The 22,335-nt window shown below is 44.5% G+C and overlaps 1 protein-coding gene across 3 annotated transcripts in view; it reads left to right on the top strand.

Annotated features, from left to right (window-relative positions):
* Positions 1 to 22,335, top strand: part of coro2aa (coronin 2Aa) — a 56,929-nt gene that overhangs the window by 9,909 nt on the left and 24,685 nt on the right. For 2 of the 3 annotated variants that reach the window (XM_031828279.1, XM_031828282.1), the window contains exon 2: positions 21,244 to 21,444. In XM_031828279.1, the coding sequence (XP_031684139.1) occupies positions 21,244 to 21,444 (201 nt within the window). Of the gene's footprint in view, positions 1 to 10,747; positions 11,152 to 21,243; positions 21,445 to 22,335 lie in introns of those variants that run through there. The other variant, XM_031828280.1, reaches the window with a different exon arrangement.

The following is a 22,335-nucleotide window of genomic DNA, read 5'->3' as shown; positions in this document are numbered from 1 at the left end:
AAATAAAAGAGCAGAAGGTGGATGTGTCAGTGACTAGAACAAGTCTTCTCTATTATTCATAGAGAGGAGGTAGAGGAGGAGGAGAGGGCCTCGCTCTCCCATTGACATGTTATTTCTCTCTGTTAACCAGCCAGACCTTAAGTGGCCCTAATGGCCCTACCTCAGAAACAGCCAATGTCTCCAGACTAATAGTGTGAGCTACTTGAGCATTACTTTGGCCAGTCAGAAAACAGCTGTGCATGCTGTAGTAATGCTGTAGTAACCATATCACGCCACACTAATGCAGTCAGCCAATGGAAGAGATCTGATTAGCGAAAGCATCAGACAGTCTGATGTCATCATGGAGCTGGTTGTGAGCCTCTAGGATCCTGTAGTTGCTGTTGTTAGAGAGATGGATAGAGGGGTTGGATCAGCATAGTATAAATGCAACCTCATCCTCCTGTTGCTCAAAGTGTAACTTACCTCGGCTGCCGTTATTATGGTTTGGATGGATGGGTGTCATTAGTGAAGCTGACTGTTGATTTAGGAGTAATGGAGTAAATGGCTGGTGGAGATCTGAAGTTATGGGAATGGCGTGATATGGCTACTTGCGTTGACGCTAGGCCTACTTGTTCTTATCACCTCCAATGAATAATTGAACATTTTACATTAACAGGCATAAAATATTTAGGTTTCATTCCAATTTCATTCCCTGAGGTTGTAGAATAAAACCCTGAGGTTGTAGAATAAAACCCTGAGGTTGTAGAATAAAACCCTGAGGTTGTAGAATAAAACCCTTAGGTTGTAGAATAAATCCCTGAGGTTGTAGAATAAAACCCTGAGGTTGTAGAATAAAACCCTGAGGTTGTAGAATAAAACCCTGAGGTTGTAGAATAAAACCCTGAGGTTGTAGAATAAAACCCTGAGGTTGTAGAATAAAACCCTGAGGTTGTAGAATAAAACCCTGAGGTTGTAGAATAAAACCCTGAGGTTGTAGAATAAATCCCTGAGGTTGTAGAATAAATCCCTGAGGTTGTAGAATAAAACCAATGCAAGAGAGTGAAAACGTAAGAAGAATGAATTGGATGTCATAACCTGTTTTATAGCTGCTATTCATTACCAGAGCAGCACTACACATGGTTTCAAGAACAACGCCAATTTAAAGCCTGACCGATATCCAACTTTGGATTCGACGTAGCCCTTTTCCTCTCTTTGCTATCTCCTGCTACTTTGACAAATTGACATTGAGCTCAGCAGAGTTTAGATATGCCGCTGTTACTAAGAGACTTCTATGGAATGGGGTGCTCACTGCTCATCTGGGTAAAGTCAGTTTTGAACTCAGTGAAATCGAGTATTTTTTTTTAGTATCAGATAAGGTTTCCTGGCTAGAAGATAGTAGTGTGTAAAACTCTCCACTCTGCCAGGGGCTGTAGCTACTGAGGATCAGTCAGTCCTCTCAATAACAGCCAGAGCATTTCAGAATTAAGACTAGACAAAGAAATTCCCTCCAGAGGTCCGGCTCCAACATGGCTCACCCCTCAGAGCTATGACATGATATCCATAATTACGTTTCCTCCATACTTAACGCTTCACACCACCGGTTATGTCTGTCCTTTACAAACAGCTCCCTGAACCCCCAACTACCTGTAGAAGCACAGGGACGAATACATAATGGACATTTACTGGAATCTCTTCCTAAGGTCCCTGAGGATTCCAGACTGGTTCTATACACGAGGCCCTCTCCTCTCCATGTCTTTATTTGATTTACACCAGGCCCTCCCCCCCCAGCCATTTAGACACGGCCTCCAAAGACATAGTAATAATGATGTAGTCATTATCTCTGCTGTGTTAAATGCACCCCCCCCCCCTCCCCCACTACAGTCAGGCAGAGGCTTTTTACTGTAAGTCAATAAAGGAATTGATTTAGTTTAGAGTTTCACGGACGCATCTGATATTTGTTGCAATGCTTCTGGGGGGTGGGGTGTGTAACGTCTATCTCGTCACCATGGATGTTTTGTCATTATAGAAAAGGACGGCTGAGGGAAATGAAAGTTGGGTAACGAGTGTCATGGTGGGATCGTTGGCGATATTTAAAATGTTTCCATTGAGGCGGTTTAAAGTATTGTTTTTCTTGTTATATTTCAAGCATAGGTTTAGTTGGCTATTTGTCCTTGAAGTGAACTGAAGTTCTTGTCTTTGGACCTGTTGAAAGCTAGGCTGATAAAGTCTGTATAAGGCTGTGAATTGTTACGAGAGACTTGCCAATATAGGTTTCAGTATCAAGCATCAGCCATATCATGATATCATTCAATGAGCAACACAGCTAATAAGCAGGTTAACGCCATGGGGCTTTAAATTAGTCACCTCTGGCCTGGAAGAATCAACAGGGCCAGCTGTACAGACACGCACACACCTCTGACTCAACACCGCACCACAGGTAGTAACCATATCACAGGTGAGATCATAGTCGCTTTACATCCAATAAAGGACTTTCCATAAGGGGAATGAACCCCTTGATATGAAATCTTTTGACACTTTTTTTTTCTTAAGACGATGTCAAAATATAATGCTTGATACTTGGCGCTCCATGCTATCATTTTTCTAGAGCCTATAACGATCTAGAACTCTTCTATATATCCCAACTTCATAACTCCAACGTTCTATGTATTGTAACTATATCTGGAACTTCTTTTAATCTTCACGTGCAGTGACAAAACAGATCGCATCTCAAATGCATCACCCAAGGATCCCTATAGCGTTTCCATCCAATTAGATTAGAGGTAGGATCATGAGACCACCTCAGTCTCCAGTCCCATAGTGTCAGTTGCATTCAGACAGGATGATGGAGCTATAGGTGGGTACTGCACTTTTGATGGGGTGTATGATGGTAAGAGTACTTAGCAGTGGGTATTTCCACAGAAAGACAGATGTGTGTGAAGAGGGGTTCTGTCTGTGTTGTGTCAGATATGGACGAGTGCTGGCTAGGCAGAGAGAGATACCAAACCCACGTGTTGCCTCAGTGTTGAGTTGACTCAGAGATTTGATCTGCTTTGCTTGTTTGAACAGATGAACGCATAGTGTACATTGTGATCCGATTTTTCATTTGCAGTATTGTGTCATAATGACTGATTTGTCAAACACCGGGTTATTGTAGAGACCTCTGCAATTGTTACGGTATGTTTCAAGCGTGATAACTTGTGAATGGTGCAGATGTGGTTTCTACTGACAATTGCAATGTACAAACTATGGCATAAGGGAACTATGAGCGGATAAGAGGCAATCCGTAATTTCGATGAAGACATTAATGAGCGAGCTAAGATGGACGAAGTCAATTTAACTATTTGTTCAGCACTTTTGAAATGTACAGCAACAGAATTCAGAACATGGGGCGTTCTTATAGTATTTTCCCTGTATACCAAGTCAGAATCGTAGGATGAATAAAGGGGGCATATAATCCGTCAATGAAAGCTCTTACAATATTCGATGATGACGTTTCTCTAAAACAGGCTATAGGCTACATGTTCACCACCAAGTCAAAACAGTAGGCAAAGTTATGAGGGGGAAAGGGACAAAATGATTAGGGTGAGGCACATGGGCTACTAACAACTTACTACACAACATACACTTAGTATTACTTTCTTAGCTAGAATATACATATCTCCATGGCTATTACATAATTTATGCTCCAGCATATGTTACATCTTGTTGTGTTAGCCTACACACCATTCCAGTGGTGACCCGTCATTCAGGCTGCTCAACCTGTTTTGAGCCCCACCTGCCCTGAATGACGGGTCACCACTGGAATGGTGTGCAGGCTAGGTTTATCTAACATCTCAGAAAATCACGCCACATTCTCAAACTGTTAGTCAATCTTTGATTTACTTGCAAGAGATTTTCTGTGTTGACAGAAGAGAAAAATAAATGCTGTTGCTACCTCGCTTTTACCATATCTATGATGGCAGAAGAAAATGTAATTGATTCACTGTATCTAAAAATAAATGCATGTTCCAATTTTGCTGTTGGTTAGTTTATCTGCTATGTGTTGTGGGAGTGGTCCCAACCTCTTTTGCATGGCAAACCATCAAATACAACATGGGAAGGAACATGCAAATACTAGCCAGAGACGTACAGTGCATTCTGAAAATATTCAGACCCCTTGACTTTTTTCACATTTTGTTACGTTACAGCCTTATTCTAAATTGATTAAATACTTTTTTTCGCCTCATCAGTCTACACACAATACCCCATAATGACAAAGCAAAAACAGTTTTTTTAGAAATTTGTGCAAATGTATTTAAAATAAAAAACATCACATTTACATAGGTATTCAGACCCTTTACTCAGTACTTTGTTGAAGCACCTTTGGCAGCGATTACAGCCTCGAGTCTTCTTGGGTATGATGCTAAAGCTTGGCACACCTGTATTTGGGGAGTTTCTCCCATTCTTCTCTGCAGATCATCTCAAGCCCTGTCAGGTAGGATGGGGAGCGTCACTGCACAGCTATTTTCAGGTCTCTCCAGTTATGTTAGATCGGGTTTAAGTCCGGGCTCAGGCTGGGCCACTCAAGGACATTCAGAGACTTGTCCCAAAGCCACTCCTGCGTTGTCTTGGCTGTGTGCTTAGGGTCATTCTAGTCAATTTTAGAATAAGGCTGTAATGTAAAAAATGTGTCTGAATACTTTCCGAATGCGCTGTACATCATTTGAAAGACTTCTGTTGATGTGTTTTATTATATTTGTGCATAGAAACTGAAGATCTCGTACAACGCATTGGAACACAGGAGTGATGGTTGCTGATAATGGGCCTCTACACCTATGTAGATATTACATTTAAAATCTCCCATTTCCAGCTACAATAGTCATTTACAACATTGACAATGTCTACACTTTATTTCTGAGCAATTTGATGTTATTTTAATGGACAAAAAAATTGCTTTTCTTTTAAAAACAAGGACATTTCTAAGTGACCCCAAACTTTTGAACAGAAGTGTGTGTGTATATAGGAAAGAGTGATTATTACTGGCCCTTCAACACCACTTCCATCCAGGGACCGACCAGGACCAGCCTTGCTTTGCTTAGCTTCAGAGGCAAGCCAGCAGTGGGACGCAAGGTGGTATGCTGCCTAACACACCCCTACAGGTAAGCTTGAGGGACTGACCTGTTCTTTGGTTGATCAGTCGAGGGGGACAACGCCATGAAAAAGACAGGAAATGGTCATGTATTTACCTTTACTACGAATGATCTCAATGGATCTGTTTTGGATCTGCTTTTAATGGTTGCTTCTGTGTACATTGGCACACAACAGCTTCAGGACTGGAGAATAGTTACGCAATTACTGGCCCTACCTGTGCAGCTGTAAAAGTCCCCGAAATGACATCAGCCGTTAGTCAGAACGACAATCAGATTCGATCAACAGTATACACAACATATGCAGGCTAAAGGGAATAAAATATTAGCTCTGTCGGTGAATGGGTTCAAATCATAAAATCTACAGCACAAACACACATGGCAGACACACCCTTTTCTCAGAGACCACCCTGTAATCCAGAGCCACGCGACACCAAAACACAGGACCAGCCTGCCTTCATGTTCCACACCCCGGAGACAATTCTCATAAAGCAGCTGCCTTGTCAGCTAATGGGGATCCTAATTAACACTAAATATTGATTACCGACCGACACCCTACAAACATCTAGGTCTACAAACAACCATCTATTTTACACTTCCTCAACCCTCATCCTCAAATAAAGCAAAGGCGACAGACATCCAGACAAAAAGCAGCACAGCACTTTGTGCCTAAACCAGGTGTTTCTCCGTCAAAACAGCCAGGCCGCTTATCAGAAATGACAGTGAGGAAGGGATGGCCATTATAGCTCAGGCATGTCAAAGACATGAGCCCCGTTTCCCACAGTAGCTGCCTATTACCTCACGACTGTGTGATCTGTGATTAGAGAGAACCGTTAGCTGTTAGATTTCTGGAAAGGTTCCCAAGCTATTAGGTGGTTTGCAGTCTATGATAATAGCTAAGAAATGTAACCTAGTTTACCTACTCTAAGATGAATGCATGGTCCTAAATCGAACAAACCTAAGGAGTTCATGATGAAAGAGGACGACTTGTACATTATACTGACTCTAACTGATGGACTAATCAGATAGTCTCATCTTCCTCTTTAATAAGCAGACTCTGGTATTGGCCCAGACCACTGACTGTGTTGCTCTGATGTCTCGGTTGTACTCCTTTCCTTGGCAGAATGCTTGAGATTAGACATTGGCCAGATAAAAAGAGGGTTGGCACCGCTTTCAGTTGGTCCGATCTCAAAGGAAAACCTGCAATAGATCACAGCATCGCACTCGCTCACATCAATGTGTGTGGGCAAAGTATGCACAGCGCATGTGTGTTTGGTGTCTTACGTAAGCCAGTTTCCAAGAAATCACTCTTCAAGCACTCTATACAACCTGGATTATCGTGCACACATTGAAGGTTGACAACACTTTAAAAAGCCATTGAAACCCGGTTCTCTTGAACATGCCTCTTCAATAATAACGGATGGAAATTGACTGCCATTGTTTATCTATAATGAGTTTCTATAGTGTCCCTGTCTGTCTAGCCTAATATACAGTAAACTTCAAAAGTATTGGGACAGTGACAATTCTTGTTGTTTTGGCTCTGTACTTTTGGCTCCAGCACCTTGGATTTGAAATGATAGCAATGACCACGAGGTTAAAGTGCAGACCATCAGCTTTCATTTGAGGGGATTGTCATCCGTATTGTGTGAACCGTTTAGAAAGGAATGCACTTTTTGTCCACAGTCCCCCACATTTTAGAGGGCCAAAAGTATTGGGACAAATTCATTTGTATGTGTATTATACACAGGAGGTTGGTGGCACCTTAATTGGGGAGGACGGGCTCATAGTAATGGCTGTAATGGAACAAATGGAATGGTTTCCAACTCATGAAACAAATGGTTGCCATGTGTTTGATATCATTCCATTCACCCCGTTCCAGCCATTAATATGATCCGTCCTCCCCTCACCAGTCTCCTGTGGTATTATAGTATACATATCAGTGGCCATTGGCCTCCCCTTGATATTGATGGTGTTGTTTTGGTTGACCCAGGGGGCGTGGGGGAGGGATCGCTCTACTTCTGACTCCTGGAGCATGTTGTTGTGCACATCTCTGTGTGATTGAGCTGTTTCTGTCGTCACCAACACTTAGTTGGACTTCATTCAGTCATACCTGGAGTGTGTGTGTGTGTCTTTGATTAGGATATCCTATAAAGCGTCTGCTAAATGACATATATCTGGGACTTGGATTAGGTGGATCAATCACCAATGTCTCCAGGTAGATAATTCCTTTTCTGCAACTCAGACAAACTATTTCTCTGACCTGTCGCTTATCTCTCTCACACACACCGAAGTTTAGAGGTTCTGCTGGACTTTGGATGTGTGTATGTGTGTGTGTTCATGCAGCAGAGGAGGCTGGTAGGAGGAGCTATAAGAGGACGTGCTCATTGTAATGGCTGTAATTGTATAAATGGAATGGAGTCGGACATGTGGTTTCCATATGTTTGATGTGTTTTGATACCGTTCCATTAGTTCCATTCCAGCCATTACAATGAGCCCTTCCTCCTATAGCGCCTCCCACCAGCCAACACTGACGTGCACATGTGTATCGATCGCCTGGCCACTTTTCTGACCTGCTGTTTCACCATGTGAAGTCCAGCTGTCAATGCCTGTTATATTTCCCCTCTCTCCTGTCCTCATATAGCTTAGCCTAGCCTATCCACGTCACTCATATTGACCTCCTAGCCTAGCTATCCACTTCACTCTTATTGACCTGTTAGCCTAGCCTAGCTATACACTTCACTCTTATTGACCTGTTAGCCTAGCCTAGCTATCCGCTTCACTCTTATTGACCTGTTAGCCTAGCCTAGCTATCCGCTTCACTCTTATTGACCTGTTAGCCTAGCCTAGCTATCCACTTCACTCTTATTGACCTGTTAGCCTAGCCTAGCTATCCGCTTCACTCTTATTGACCTGTTAGCCTAGCCTAGCTATCCGCTTCACTCTTATTGACCTGTTAGCCTAGCCTAGCTATCCACTTCACTCTTATTGACCTGTTAGGCTGTTAGCCTAGCCACATTGCCTTGCCTCCAGTGCAAAATATGCTGTTATGTAATGTTTTTGACAGGGGCTGACGTGTAGCGATTACCAATGTCTCGCTGTCAGTGCAGCACATGTGGATGAATTTTCGTGGAAGTTTGGCGAGAGGCCAAACCAGCCTCCCTCCCTTTACATGACCACATTGTGCAATGTGTGCTTTTCTCCCTGCTGGATGGAAACCATTCATTTAAAGAGCAGTCGATCTCCCCCACAGATTAGGCCTAGTCTTTGGTCGAGCAAGACACCACCACCTCACATTAGAATGTAGTCAATAGACTCTTGTATCCTGGTATTTTGAGTTGGAATGTGGAGATTTTGCATTGAGATGAGAATCTTCATACATTGTGAATTCTTATTTCATTTTTATAGGTTTTGTGTTCAGGGCATTGCGGATTCAAAGGCCTGTCTGGTTAGTGGTTGTTTGTTATCGGAACAGGATGGACAGACATGAAAGCAAAAGAAGGGAGAGAGAGGATTACTGGTTTTATCCCGTTCTCTCTATCTCTGGTTGATTACTGGTTTTATCCCGTTCTCTCTATCTCTGGTTGATTACTGGTTTTATCCCGTTCTCTCTATCTCTGGTTGATTACTGGTTTTATCCCGTTTTCTCTATCTCTGGTTGATTACTGGTTTTATCCCGTTTTCTCTATCTCTGGTTGATTACTGGTTTTATCCCGTTCTCTCTATCTCTGGTTGATTACTGGTTTTATCCCATTCTCTCTATCTCTGGTTGCTTACTGGTTTTATCCCGTTCTCTGCATCTCTGGTTGATTACTGGTTTTATCCCGTTCTCTCTATCTCTGGTTGATTACTGGTTTTATCCCGTTTTCTCTATCTCTGGTTGATTACTGGTTTTATCCCGTTTTCTCTATCTCTGGTTGATTACTGGTTTTATCCCGTTCTCTCTATCTCTGGTTGATTACTGGTTTTATCCCGTTCTCTCTATCTCTGGTTGCTTACTGGTTTTATCCTGTTCTCTGCATCTCTGGTTGATTACTGGTTTTGTCCCGTTCTCTCTATCTCTGGTTGATTACTGGTTTTATCCCGTTCTCTCTATCTCTGGTTGATTACTGGTTTTATCCTGTTCTCTGCATCTCTGGTTGATTACTGGTTTTGTCCCGTTCTCTCTATCTCTGGTTGATTACTGGTTTTATCCCGTTCTCTCTATCTCTGGTTGATTACTGGTTTTATCCCGTTCTCTCTATCTCTGGTTGATTACTGGTTTTATCCCGTTCTCTCTATCTCTGGTTGATTACTGGTTTTATCCCGTTCTCTCTATCTCTGGTTGATTACTGGTTTTATCCCGTTTTCTCTATCTCTGGTTGATTACTGGTTTTATCCCGTTTTCTCTATCTCTGGTTGATTACTGGTTTTATCCCGTTCTCTATCTCTGGTTGATTACAGGTTTTATCCCGTTCTCTCTATCTCTGGTTGCTTACTGGTTTTATCCCGTTCTCTGCATCTCTGGTTGATTGCTGGTTTTGTCCCGTTTTCTCTATCTCTGGTTGATTACTGGGTTTATCCCGTTCTCTCTATCTCTGGTTGATTACTGGTTTTATCCCGTTCTCTGCATCTCTGGTTGATTACTGGTTTTATCCCGTTCTCTCTATCTCTGGTTGATTACTGGTTTTGTCCCGTTCTCTCTATCTCTGGTTGATTACTGGTTTTATCCCGTTCTCTCTATCTCTGGTTGATTACTGGTTTTGTCCTGTTCTCTCTATCTCTGGTTGATTACTGGTTTTATCCCGTTCTCTCTATCTCTGGTTGATTACTGGTTTTATCCCGTTCTCTGCATCTCTGGTTGATTACTGGTTTTGTCCCTTTCTCTCTATCTCTGGTTGATTACTGGTTTTATCCCGTTCTCTCTATCTCTGGTTGATTACTTGGTTTTATCCCGTTCTCTGCATCTCTGGTTGATTACTGGTTTTGTCCCGTTCTCTCTATCTCTGGTTGATTACTGGTTTTATCCCGTTCTCTCTATCTCTGGTTGATTACTGGTTTTGTCCCGTTCTCTCTATCTCTGGTTGATTACTGGTTTTATCCCGTTCTCTCCATCTCTGGTTGATTACTGGTTTTATCCCGTTCTCTCCATCTCTGGTTGATTACTGGTTTTATCCCGTTCTCTCCATCTCTGGTTGATTACTGGTTTTATCCCGTTCTCTCTATCTCTGGTTGATTACTGGTTTTATCCCGTTCTCTCTATCTCTGGTTGATTACTGGTTTTATCCCGTTCTCTCTATCTCTGGTTGATTACTGGTTTTGTCCCGTTCTCTCCATCTCTGGTTGATTACTGGTTTTGTCCCGTTCTCTCTACCTCTGGTTGATTACTGGTTTTATCCCGTTCTCTCCATCTCTGATTGATTACTGGTTTTGTCCCGTTCTCTCTATCTCTGGTTGATTACTGGTTTTGTCCCGTTCTCTCTATCTCTGGTTGATTACTGGTTTTGTCACGTTCTCTCTATCTCTGGTTGTGGCAACTCCAAGATAGAGGGAGGAATCCTGATTGAACCAATACTGTGGAGGAGTGGTGAAGGCAGAGGGAGTGGCGATCGGAGGATCTTTCCCTCTCCCATCTCCTCCCTGCTTCTCTTCCTCACTGGGTTAGGCACCACCCTTTTAGGGAGTGTACACACACACACACGCTCCTGCTCTCTCCTGCTTACAGTGACCACCAGCTACTGTATACTGAACTCTGTGTCTGTAGACCTGCTGTACTGCTCTACCCAGAGAGAGTTGGATGAGCTCTGGTTGGACTCCAGCAGCAGGACTGTAAGGGCTTGGTCTGTAGAGTTGGATGATATCACTCAGTGGCTGTACTCTTTGAAGCCTGTGTTGCAGGAGGCTGGATTGCTCCACGTGCCTCAGAGAGCGAGACGGGAGAGAAGAGATTTACAGAGGCAAGCCATCTAGACGTGACATATAGACAGCACCTGCTCTCTCTCTCTCAAGGAGCTCTTCTCTTGTTCTCCTCTCAGTTGACCTGCCTGCCATCCCACACTGACTAGACAGGGTGAGTAGGCTTCAGACAGAGGCAATGACAGATCTTTCTCTCTCTTTTTCACTTTCCGCTGTTCACTCATACTGTCTTGATCTTTGATACTTGCTCCTTCTTTCTGTCTGTCCTCTTCACTACCTCTCATTCCTTTAGTTTCCTGTCCTTTCATCTCTACCTCTCTCTTCCTATAATGTGTGTGTGGTAACGTGTTTGTTGGCGTGGGGTGAGCTCACCACAGGGCTTGACAGTTTGTGTGTGTGTGTGTGTGTGGGATAGCTGAGTGAGGGATAGGGTGATTACAGTGTGTAGTTTTCTGGCTCCTGAGGAGCTGAGGCAGGCTCCAACAAGATACACCTAACACCTCTAGGGAGCGTTTAAAGTGTGTTGTTTGCGTCCGTGCATAGTATTTTTTAAAGATCCTGTCGGCAAAGCTCTATGAAGTTGTCATTACAAAGTAATTATTCACGCACATCGCCAGCGGCAGCATATTCCTGCTGACTCTGGCTCAACCGAAAAGGGAATGTGAAGAAGGAGCTGTTACAGTTTTAGAATAGTAAACATGACATCATCCCTATACTGAGTCAGTCAAGTGTTAAATCACAGATGGGCTTTATGGTCGGGTCATCTAAGGCTCTCTGCCACTGAACTATGGAGGACACACAAGACCCACAAGACCTATTCATCAAGCTATGGGTCCCATTTCTCATTCATGTTAAGGCTGTGTGTGTGTGTGTGTGTGTGTGTGTGTGTGTGTGTGTGTGTGTGTGTGTGTGTGTGTGTGTGTGTGTGTGTGTGTGTGTGTGTGTGTGTGTATATATAATATATGAGTCTGGCTACAGACCATGGGGAAAGAAAGAGCACTTTGAGCTTGTGGAGGATCTGCAGCAGGTGAAATGTTATGCTAGAGAGAGAGAGAGCCTGGGACTTGCAGCACTATCAATGGGCAAACTCCCACTACAGGACAATGTGTGTGTTGAAGTGTACAAGCATCTGTATACAGGCTGCACGCCATACAGAACAAATGCTAACTCTGAATGAACAACAGTCAGCTGTTGTCCAGTTGCTTTTGTATGCATTAACATGCGTTTGTGCACCTGCGTGTGTGCTTGCGAGTCGGAGAATTCTTAGAATGCTAGAATTGTATGCATACGACTGCTGCCAAAGTCAATGGTATTGAAGCCCAGAGGAAGTATGAATGTGGAAATAACATGTATGCATGTTTTGCACAAACAGATATAGTCCTCCTATGGCCAAACAACTTCCCTATACAGTATACAGGTGTAGTGCCAAACTACTGTCAACACTCACCACTTCCTACATGTTGATACACTCTGGTAAAGTCTGGTAAAACGTCCTTTTAAAAGTTTCAAAAGCAGAACACCAGGCAATGGAATCCTGGTATTATGCGGGTTCAGATAGCAATATAAAGTGCTGCTTTGTGTTGTGCAGATCTTCAAGCCGTAGGGATATCTCCAGTGACAGGAGTGAATTTAATGATTAACTAATGGGTGAATTAGGTGAGCAGGGTGTGGTGTGTCCAACAATGGGACTATGCCTATATCTACACGTTACTTCTCTCATTGTAGGCCAATGCAACCCTTTACAGTACAAATCAATCAGAAGGCTATGCTATCCCACCTCAACACACACACACACACACACACACACACACACACACACACACACACACACACACACACACACACACACACACACACACACACACACACACACACACACACACACACACACACACACACACACACACACACACACACACACACACACCCCACTCGCCCCATCAAGGCATCTCCTTCTATAGTACATTCCTCTTTTCCATGTACATTCTACAGTGTTGGGCTGTTATTGTGTTACCTGTGCTGCATGGCCTTCTCTTACAGGGAGAAAGCCTGTAGCGCGCGGCTGTCGTCTGAGTATCATGTCAGACAGGAACGTAGACACACACACACAGACCTGGACATTCCCTGGCTCGTGTTTCCCCTTGAGCGCTTACAAAACACAGCAGGTGACCCGGCAACAGCCCTCACTCTATCTCCCCCTTCCTCACTCACCTTACCCCCTCCACAACTATCCCAGACTCGCCCTCTTCTCCCACCTTACCCCCTCCTCCACTAACCCTCTCACAGGCTCTCATAGTGGAAACATCAGTGGAAAGATAGTTTAATAGTAACATATTCTCCTAAACCATATAAACATAAGACAAGACATTAGGTTGAGGTAAAGGTGAGAGATGTGTAGTTTGGCTGTGAAGGGGGTAGCGGGAGTTGTAGTTTGTTTGTGAAGGGGGCAGAGGGAGTTGTAGTTTGGTTGTGAGGGAGTTGTAGTTTGGCTGTGAAGGAGTTGTAGTTTGGCTGTGAGAGAGTTGTAGTTTGGCTGTGAAAGAGTTGTAGTTTGGCTGTGAGGGAGTTGTAGTTTGGCTGTGAAAGAGTTGTAGTTTGGCTGTGAGGGAGTTGTAGTTTGGCTGTGAGAGAGTTGTAGTTTGGCTGTGAAAGAGTTGTAGTTTGGTTGCGAGAGAGTTGTAGTTTGGCTGTGAGGGAGTTGTAGTTTGGCTGTGAGGGAGTTGTAGTTTGGCTGTGAGGGAGTTGTAGTTAGGCTGTGAGGGTGGCGGAGGACGTTGTAGTTTGGCTGTGAGAGAGCTGTAGTTAGGCTGTGAATGAGTTGTAGTTAGGCTGTGAGGGTGGTGGAGGACGTTGTAGTTTGGCTGTGAGGGAGCTGTAGTTAGGCTGTGAAGGAGTTGTAGTTAGGCTGTGAGGGTGGCGGAGGACGTTGTAGTTTGGCTGTGAGGGAGCTGTAGTTAGGCTGTGAAGGAGTTGTAGTTAGGCTGTGAGGGTGGTGGAGGACGTTGTAGTTTGGCTGTGAGGGAGCTGTAGTTAGGCTGTGAAGGAGTTGTAGTTAGGCTGTGAGGGTGGTGGAGGACGTTGTAGTTTGGCTGTGAGGGAGCTGTAGTTAGGCTGTGAAGGAGTTGTAGTTAGGCTGTGAGGGTGGCGGAGGACGTTGTAGTTTGGCTGTGAGGGAGCTGTAGTTAGGCTGTGAAGGAGTTGTAGTTAGGCTGTGAGGGTGGCGGAGGACGTTGTAGTTTGGCTGTGAGGGAGCTGTAGTTAGGCTGTGGTGAAGGGAGTTGTGAGGGTGGTGAAGGGAGTTGTGAGGTGACATGATCCTTAGAGAGAGAGAGAGATCACTGATAGTTGTCAGAGATGTTGGAGGTTTAGTGGTGGGTGGAAGGTGTCATGGTGCCTCCAGCTTCAGGCATGGCGTTCTAACAGAGAGTCTGTAGTCCATCTCAGCCACAGAGGTAAATAGAGAGATCAAATCAAATGTTATTTGTCACATGCACCGAATACAACAACTTACAAGCCCTTAACCCTTAACCCTTAACCCTTAACCCTTAACCCTTAACCCAACCCTTAACCCTTAACCCTTAACCAACAATGCAGTTCAAAATATTTGCTAAATACATTTTTTAAATAAAAACTAACAATAAGATTACATAACAATAACAAAGCCAAATTACAGGGGGTACCGGTACCAAGTCAATGTGCGGGGCTACAGGTTGGTCAATAATAATTTGGTTGGTCAATAGTAATTTGTACATGTAGTTAGGGGTAAAGTGACTATGCATCGATAATGCCCAGCCAGTAGCAGCAGTGTAAAAACAAAGTGTGGTGGGGTCAATGTAAATATTTTGGGTGGCCATTTGATTAATTATTCAGCAGACTTATGGCTTGGGGGTAGAAGCTGTTGGACCCTAGACTTGGTGCTCCAGTACTGCTTGCCGTGCGTTAGCAGAGAGAACAGTCTATGACTTGGGTGACTGGAGTCTTTGACAATTTTTGTGCCTTCCTCTGACACCGCCTAGTAAATAGGTCCTGGATGACAGGAAGTTTGGCCCCAGGGATGTATTGGGCTGGACACACTACCCTCTGTAGAGCCTTACGGTCAGATGCCGAGCAGTTGCCATACCAGGTGGTGATGCAAGCAGTCAGGATGCTCTCGATGGTGCAGCTGTAGAACTTTTTGAGGATCTGGGGACCCATGCCAAATATTTTCAGTCTCCTGAGGGGGAAAAGGTGCTGTTGTGCCCTCTTCATGACTGTCTTGTTGTGTTTGGACCATGATAGTTCGTTGGTGATGGAACTTGAAACTCTCAACCCGCTCCACTACAGCCCCATAGATGTTAATGGGAGCCTGTTCGGCCCTCCTTTTCCTGTAGTCCATGATCAGCTCCTTTGTCTTGCTCACATTGAGGGAGAGGTTGTTGTCTCTGAGCCTCCCTATAGGCTGACTCATCATTGTCAGTGATCAGGCCTACTACTGTTGTGTCGTCAGCAAACTTAATGATGGTGATGGAATCGTGCTTGGCCTGCAGTCATGGGTGAACAGGGAGTACAGAAGGGGTTGCAGAGGGAGGTGTTTAGTCCCAGGATCTTTAGCTTAGTGATGAGCTTTATGGGCACTATGGTGTTGAACGCTGAGCTGTAGTCAATGAACAGCATTCTCACATAGGTGTTAATTTTGTCCAGGTGTGAAAGGGCAGTGTGGAGTGTGATTGAGATTGCGTCATCTGTGGATCTGTTGGTGCGGTATGTGAATTGGAGTGGATCTAGGGTTTCCGGGATGATGGTGTTGATGTGAGCCCTGACCAGCCTTTCAAAGCACTTCATATGGCTACTGACGTGAGTGCTACGAGGCGGTAGTCATTTAGGCAGATTACCTTCACATTCTTGGGGACAGGGACTATGGTGGTCTGCTTGAAACATGTAGGTATTACTTACTCGGGTCAGGGAGAGGTTGAACATTTCAGTGAAGACACTTCCTAGTTGATCCGTGCATGCTCTGGGTACACGCCCTGGTAATCCGTCTGGCCCTGCAGCCTTGTGAATGTTGACCTGTTTAACCTCCAAACGAGCTTCAATGCCATACAACACTCCTTCCGTGGCCTCCAACTGCTCTTAAACGCTAGTAAAACCAAATGCATGCTTTTCAACCGATCGCTGCCTGCACCCGCATGCCCGACTAGCATCACCACCCTGGATGGTTCCGACCTTGAATATGTGGACATCTATAAGTACCTAGGTGTCTGGCTAGACTGTAAACTCTCCTTCCAGACTCATATCAAACATCTCCAATCGAAAATCAAATCAAGAGTCGGCTTTCTATTCCGCAACAAAGCCTCCTTCACTCACGCCGCCAAACTTACCCTAGTAAAACTGACTATCCTACCGATCCTCGACTTCGGCGATGTCATCTACAAAATTGCTTCCAACACTCTACTCAGCAAACTGGATGCAGTTTATCACAGTGCCATCCGTTTTGTCACTAAAGCACCTTATACCACCCACCACTGCGACTTGTATGCTCTAGTCGGCTGGCCCTCGCTACATATTCGTCGCCAGACCCACTGGCTCCAGGTCATCTACAAGTCCATGCTAGGTAAAGCTCCGCCTTATCTCAGTTCACTGGTCACGATGGCAACACCCATCCGTAGCACGCGCTCCAGCAGGTGTATCTCACTGATCATCCCTAAAGCCAACACCTCATTTGGCCGCCTTTCATTCCAGTACTCTGCTGCCTGTGACTGGAACGAATTGCAAAAATCGCTGAAGTTGGAGACTTTTACCTCCCTCACCAACTTCAAACATCTGCTATCTGAGCAGATCTCTGCCGCTGTACATAGTCTATTGGTAAATAGCCACCCATTTTCACCTACCTCATCCCCATACTGTTTTTATTTATTTACTTTTCTGCTCTTTTGCACACCAATATCTCTACCTGTACATGACCATCTGATCATTTATCACTCCAGTGTTAATCTGCAAAATTGTAATTATTCGCCTACCTCCTCATGCCTTTTGCACACAATGTATATAGACTCCCCTTTTTTCTACTGTGTTATTGACTTGTTAATTGTTTACTCCATGTGTAACTCTGTGTTGTCTGTTCACACTGCTATGCTTTATCTTGGCCAGGTCGCAGTTGCAAATGAGAACTTGTTCTCAACTAGCCTGCCTGGTTAAAAAAAAAAAAAAAAAAGGTCTTGCTCACATCGGCTATAGAAAGCGTAATCACACAGTCATGGAACAGTCATGGAACAGCTGGTGTTCTCATGCATGCTTCAGTGTTGCTTGCCTTGAAGCGAGCATAAAAGACAGTTAGCATAAAAGACATTTGTCCTGTATTGACTCTTTGTTTGTCTGAGGGCATAGCAGGATTTCTTATAAGCGTCCAGATTAGTGCCAATGCATGTGAACTTTGCCCTCCTCCTGGCTCTGAACTTTGACATGTTGTCCTGTGGAAAGCTAGAGATGCGTCCCAAATATCACCCCATTCCCTATATAGTGCACTACTTTTGACCAGGGCTCATGGGGCTGTGGAGAGTCCTGAACACACCAAGGTGACTGGGGTGAGACGGTAACGCACCCAGCTCTCACAGGATTAAAGAACAGATTGTTGAAAGCCACTGAAATATGAAAGACGTGAAAAATGCAACTTGAGATTGGTCTTCTACATTTGTCTTTGTGATGCGTTTCACAGTGATTTTTACAGCACCCTTTTACCATATGAAGTTGTGAGTCATTGGTTATAGCCCTCCGTTGACAAAAATAGATGTTCTACAGTCCAACTGATAGAGCCAGCTCTATATCTTATGTACCTTGCTCTCCTTTATACAGCAAGAGATATCCAGCCTTTACAATGTGCTATACAGACATATTTGACATTTTTGGAGCAGTGGAAGGCTTTTGATCAGCAAGATGACAGGGTTAAAAATAGAATAATCTGTACTCGTCATCGTTTCCTTGTTCAGACGGCCCCCACTATGCAGCCAAGCTGTGTACCTACCTGCTGTTAAAGCACAAAATGGAACTGTCACTTTCTCTCACTACTTAACTCTGTATTTGAAGTCTATGACTACAGGCTGGATTTCTAGGAAAAGGGTTGGTGGTTTTTCTCCTCTTGGAGGCTTGTCACACTTTGTCTGTGTCTGAAATGGCACCCTATTCTCTTTATAGTTCACTACTTGTGTCCAGGGCCTATATACTGTATATAGTAATGCACTCTTATTAGGCAAGACTGCCTTCTCACCTTGTGCACCAGAGGCATGGAATAGTCTACAACCCATGCTTCATCTAGATATGTTAGTGCCACTGAATGAATTACACATTCTGATGGTAGACTCTGTTACTCTGTTGCTTTTTTAGGCTGGATCATGTTGTTGAATTGTATTGTTGTATGTTTTAATTCTGTCATGTATTGATTTTTGCTGCCTCCTTGGCCAGGTCTCCCTCGAAAAAGAGACTGGGTCTCAATGGGCTTTTCATAGTAATAATAATAATAAATCAAATAGGCTGCCATTTCGAACGCAGCTTTTGAGATTGCCATTTTCAAGCCCCTCACTGTGAAGTTCTTCTTTTCATTGTGTTCCCTCTGTAGAAGAAGAAGAAGAGAGACAGGTGGGTTGGGAGAGAAGCAGCGGGTTGAGAGATAATGATCAGGTTCTATGTATTTGGGTTAATGACTCGAAGCGGGGAAAGACACATTCAAATAGAGAGCCTTGGAGCAGAACGATGTCAACTCGGCTCTCTACAGCTGAACCAATGGAGAGAGCCTTGTTGGAGCTGGGTCGTGTTCATAAGGGAATACTGTAGCGAAACGTTGTGCAACGGAAAAAAAAATGAGTGAATTTATTGGATAAGTCCAGCTGTTTTCTTCCGTTGCGTGCACTTATGAACACCACCCAAAGCAAACCAACGATCAACGTCCCGTCATTCATTCCAACAGGCCCATCAAGCCTGTTCTCACTGACTCAAAACTGACAGGCAATAGGCTGACACTATCAGGTACACCCAACAGGCTCCTACTGAGGGGTAGTAGAGAGCTACTGTCTCTGACTGCTACTGACAGGGATGGGATATGGCTGTTGGCTGTTGCTTTCTCTTTCTTTTGAGGACACAGATGTTGCCCAGAGCAAGAGCGGAGAGAATATAGGCCCAGTCTGATAGGACCGTTGTGTTGTTTGTGTAAATATACACATAGGACCTGGTAGACACATTCCTGCTTTCTGTCTTGACATGCATTGAGAGATTTCACTGTTTGGGATTGTGTGTTGGCTTTTGTTCATTTGAGGTAAAAACATTTGTCAGCAGTCTCATTGCATTATTTCCCCTAGTGTAGTTCACCTAGGAAGCTATCTGTTGGCAGTGCAGCTGCAGGGATATGGCATTGCCAGTGTGAGCCATCTGTGTCCCACGGCTGGTTGGGTTCATTCACTCACCTGAAAAGGTTAACGAAGCTCTCGTCAGGTAGAGAACATTTGGGCGTGACCGCACAGCGCTCTAAACGCTCACCCGGGGGTAGAAGACGATAGGGCCACGCGTAAACAGAGACTGAGACGAGCTGAAGGATGGGAAATCTTATTCCCTGTTTCTCGCTTTCTTTTTCTCTATCTCTCGGAGTCTCCTCTCTCTTTCTGTTCCTACTTCTCTCTCCTTTCCCTCTCTCTTTCCCCCCCCTCTCTCTCCCCCTCTCTTTCCTTTTCTTTCTTTCTCTCTCACCTTCTTTCCCTCTCTTGCCCATCTCTCTCTCTCTCTCTCCCCCTCTGCTTCTGTTGAGGCCAACCAACCACCACCACTAAAGCCACACCCGCACCAACCAACCACTGGCCTGCCTGGCTCCCAGTGTTTTATTTTTACCTCTTCCCCCCCACAATGATGTCACTCTGTCTTCCTCGTTGCCATATTTTTACTGACACCATCTGCATCGCCAGAAAAAACTCACTTCCATCCAAACACAGAGAGGGATGATGTCATTAAGCCATAGGTCATTTCCAGGTGACACAACAGCCCATATCCTTTGGGCTCCAGATAGCGGTTTCCTTTAGGCACAGATCTAGGATCAGTTTACCCTCAGCAAACCTTTGGAAATAAAAATGTTAAACTGACCTTAGATCAGTGTTTGAGGAGCCACTACATACTACTCCTATTTACGTTTGAGTAATTTAGCAGATGATCTTATCCAGAGCAATTAGGGTTAAGTGCCTTGCTCACGGGCACGCCAGCAGATTTCTCACCTAGTCAGCTCGGGTTTCGAACCAGCGACCTTTCGGTTTACACTCATCATACCCTAACCTTGACCATTTGAGAGAAACACTGACCTAAGATCAGCATCTATAGGGGCAGCTTCATCCTGCTCACTGTTTTGGTCCTGTACTGTTACTGTACTGTAACCTCAGGTCCACCAGCCTCTCCTCTAATTCATAAATAATGACCATGCAGCAGTAATAGACATGCAGGCAGACAGACATGTTGGCTAGCCAGGCTGGGTCCCAGACGTTCTTCCACACAGGCACTTATTCTAGCACATAGATGACTTATCCACTAGCTGGAGTACTAGATTGGCTTTAACAGGCACTAAAACAGACTGAAACAGGGAGGGACTACCTGGTCCAATAAGAAACACTCTTTTTAGCTTCCCGTTGAAAACATTTTTAAAACGTTTTTCCCTAATGGATAGGATCCTGAATGGCAGCCTGCAGAGAGGCGGATGGACTAACAAGAGGCTTACGGTTTGGGAGGAGGTCTAATAGTGATTATCTTGCTCTTCACTTTACTGAATGGTTCCAATCCCCCATGGTGTTTGACAGTGTTAGGGTGCAGCTTTACAATAGATCCATCTATCCTTTCACCGTGTAGAATGTCAACTGGAGTGGGCAGCTTGCCATTTTGATTCTAATAACTGTTATGTGGTGGCCTGCTTTTCGGAGATGTTCTTTTTATTTGTCTGGTTGACATAGATGGATCTCTCACACTCTGGTAAGAATGGGCTGAAGTGCTGTCTCGTTAAGGCATATATCTAGTTCTGTATCTATGTTCTGTTGTACGCGTGGCCAACAATCAACAACCTTGTTAAAGGCACCATTAAATTAACTTTGAGAAACAGGCAATTCTCCTTCACTGACCATTCTTCCTCTCTCTCCCCCTCCTCCTTTCCTCCCTCCCGCTCTGCCTAATGTGTTTGTGTAGTGATGTATGATGTTGATCCAAAAAACAGGATTCTACATTTTCTCTCGCTCTCTTGCTCTCTCCATCCTAGATGACATGGCGTCCTCAGTATCGCAGCTCCAAGTTCCGCCACGTGTTCGGTAAGGCCGCCACCAAGGAGAACTGCTACGATGGCGTGCCCATCACGCGGAGCGTCCACGACAACCACTTCTGCGCCGTCAACCCGCGTTTCATTGCCGTCATCACAGAGTGCGCCGGAGGCGGAGCCTTCCTGGTCCTCTCCGTCCATCACGTGAGTCTCCGCCCACCTTTGCTTTTTTTGAGAAATACATGTGAAATCTCTCTCTTGTCGAGGTAGAAGTTTTTCTTGACCATAGGTCTGGGATCAGAATATCAGTCGTTAGGGGTAACTTCTACCTACACGGTGATGTCATTGTTGGTGAATTAGTGAGTATTTGAGGGTCTTCACATTTTGATAGATTCTGGGCATATTGTATGAGATGCCCTGCTGCGTTATATTACCTAAAATGTCTGTTTTTAGCTTTGACTTTTCATGTTGAGGTATCCCTCCAAGCCCTCTGTAGTCTGTTGCTAAGGCTGGTGTTTTGGGGGAGGTTCACTTCAAACAGCGCCCCAGCCAAAGACCGGCAAAAAAAGACAGAAAGAAAATGCAGGGAAAGTTAAACCGTCTAACCCATAACTTTCCCTCCTAAAACACCTGTCATCTTTATTTTGTTACCCCTCCACAAACTCTTTCTCCCTCCTTCCCTTTGCTGTCTAGATATCAAAAATCAATCTGACTCGTAAATGTATACAAAGATGTATTTTATTATGTGTAGGCTCTTATCAGTGGAGGCATTGTGTTGATCTCGCCACTGAACTTGGCTTTCTCTTTCAACTCCCTGTACGGCTATAGCACCTCCAGACCTCTTCACCTGAACACCAGCTGAATTTACAGGCTTTCATTTATCAAAGACCTTGCAGTGATTCATCAGAAAGGCTCTCGATCCACCGCTCCTCCCTCTTTTCCCTCTTCCTTTTTTCCTGTCTTCTCCCTTCTTTTTTCCCTCTTTCTTCTTGAAGGGGTCTCTCTCTGAATTTATCATACGCCTCTTCTTGGCTCAGACAGGAGTTACATAGGGACTCAGGAATGACATAACTCACCTATGTCCCCCTCCACCCG

The sequence above is a fragment of the Oncorhynchus kisutch genome, linkage group LG7, assembly GCF_002021735.2.
Source record: "Oncorhynchus kisutch isolate 150728-3 linkage group LG7, Okis_V2, whole genome shotgun sequence".
In the NCBI taxonomy this organism is placed as follows: Eukaryota; Metazoa; Chordata; class Actinopteri; order Salmoniformes; family Salmonidae; genus Oncorhynchus; species Oncorhynchus kisutch.
The sequence above is the reverse complement of the archived record's forward strand: the minus strand, read 5'-3'. Positions and strand labels throughout refer to the sequence as shown.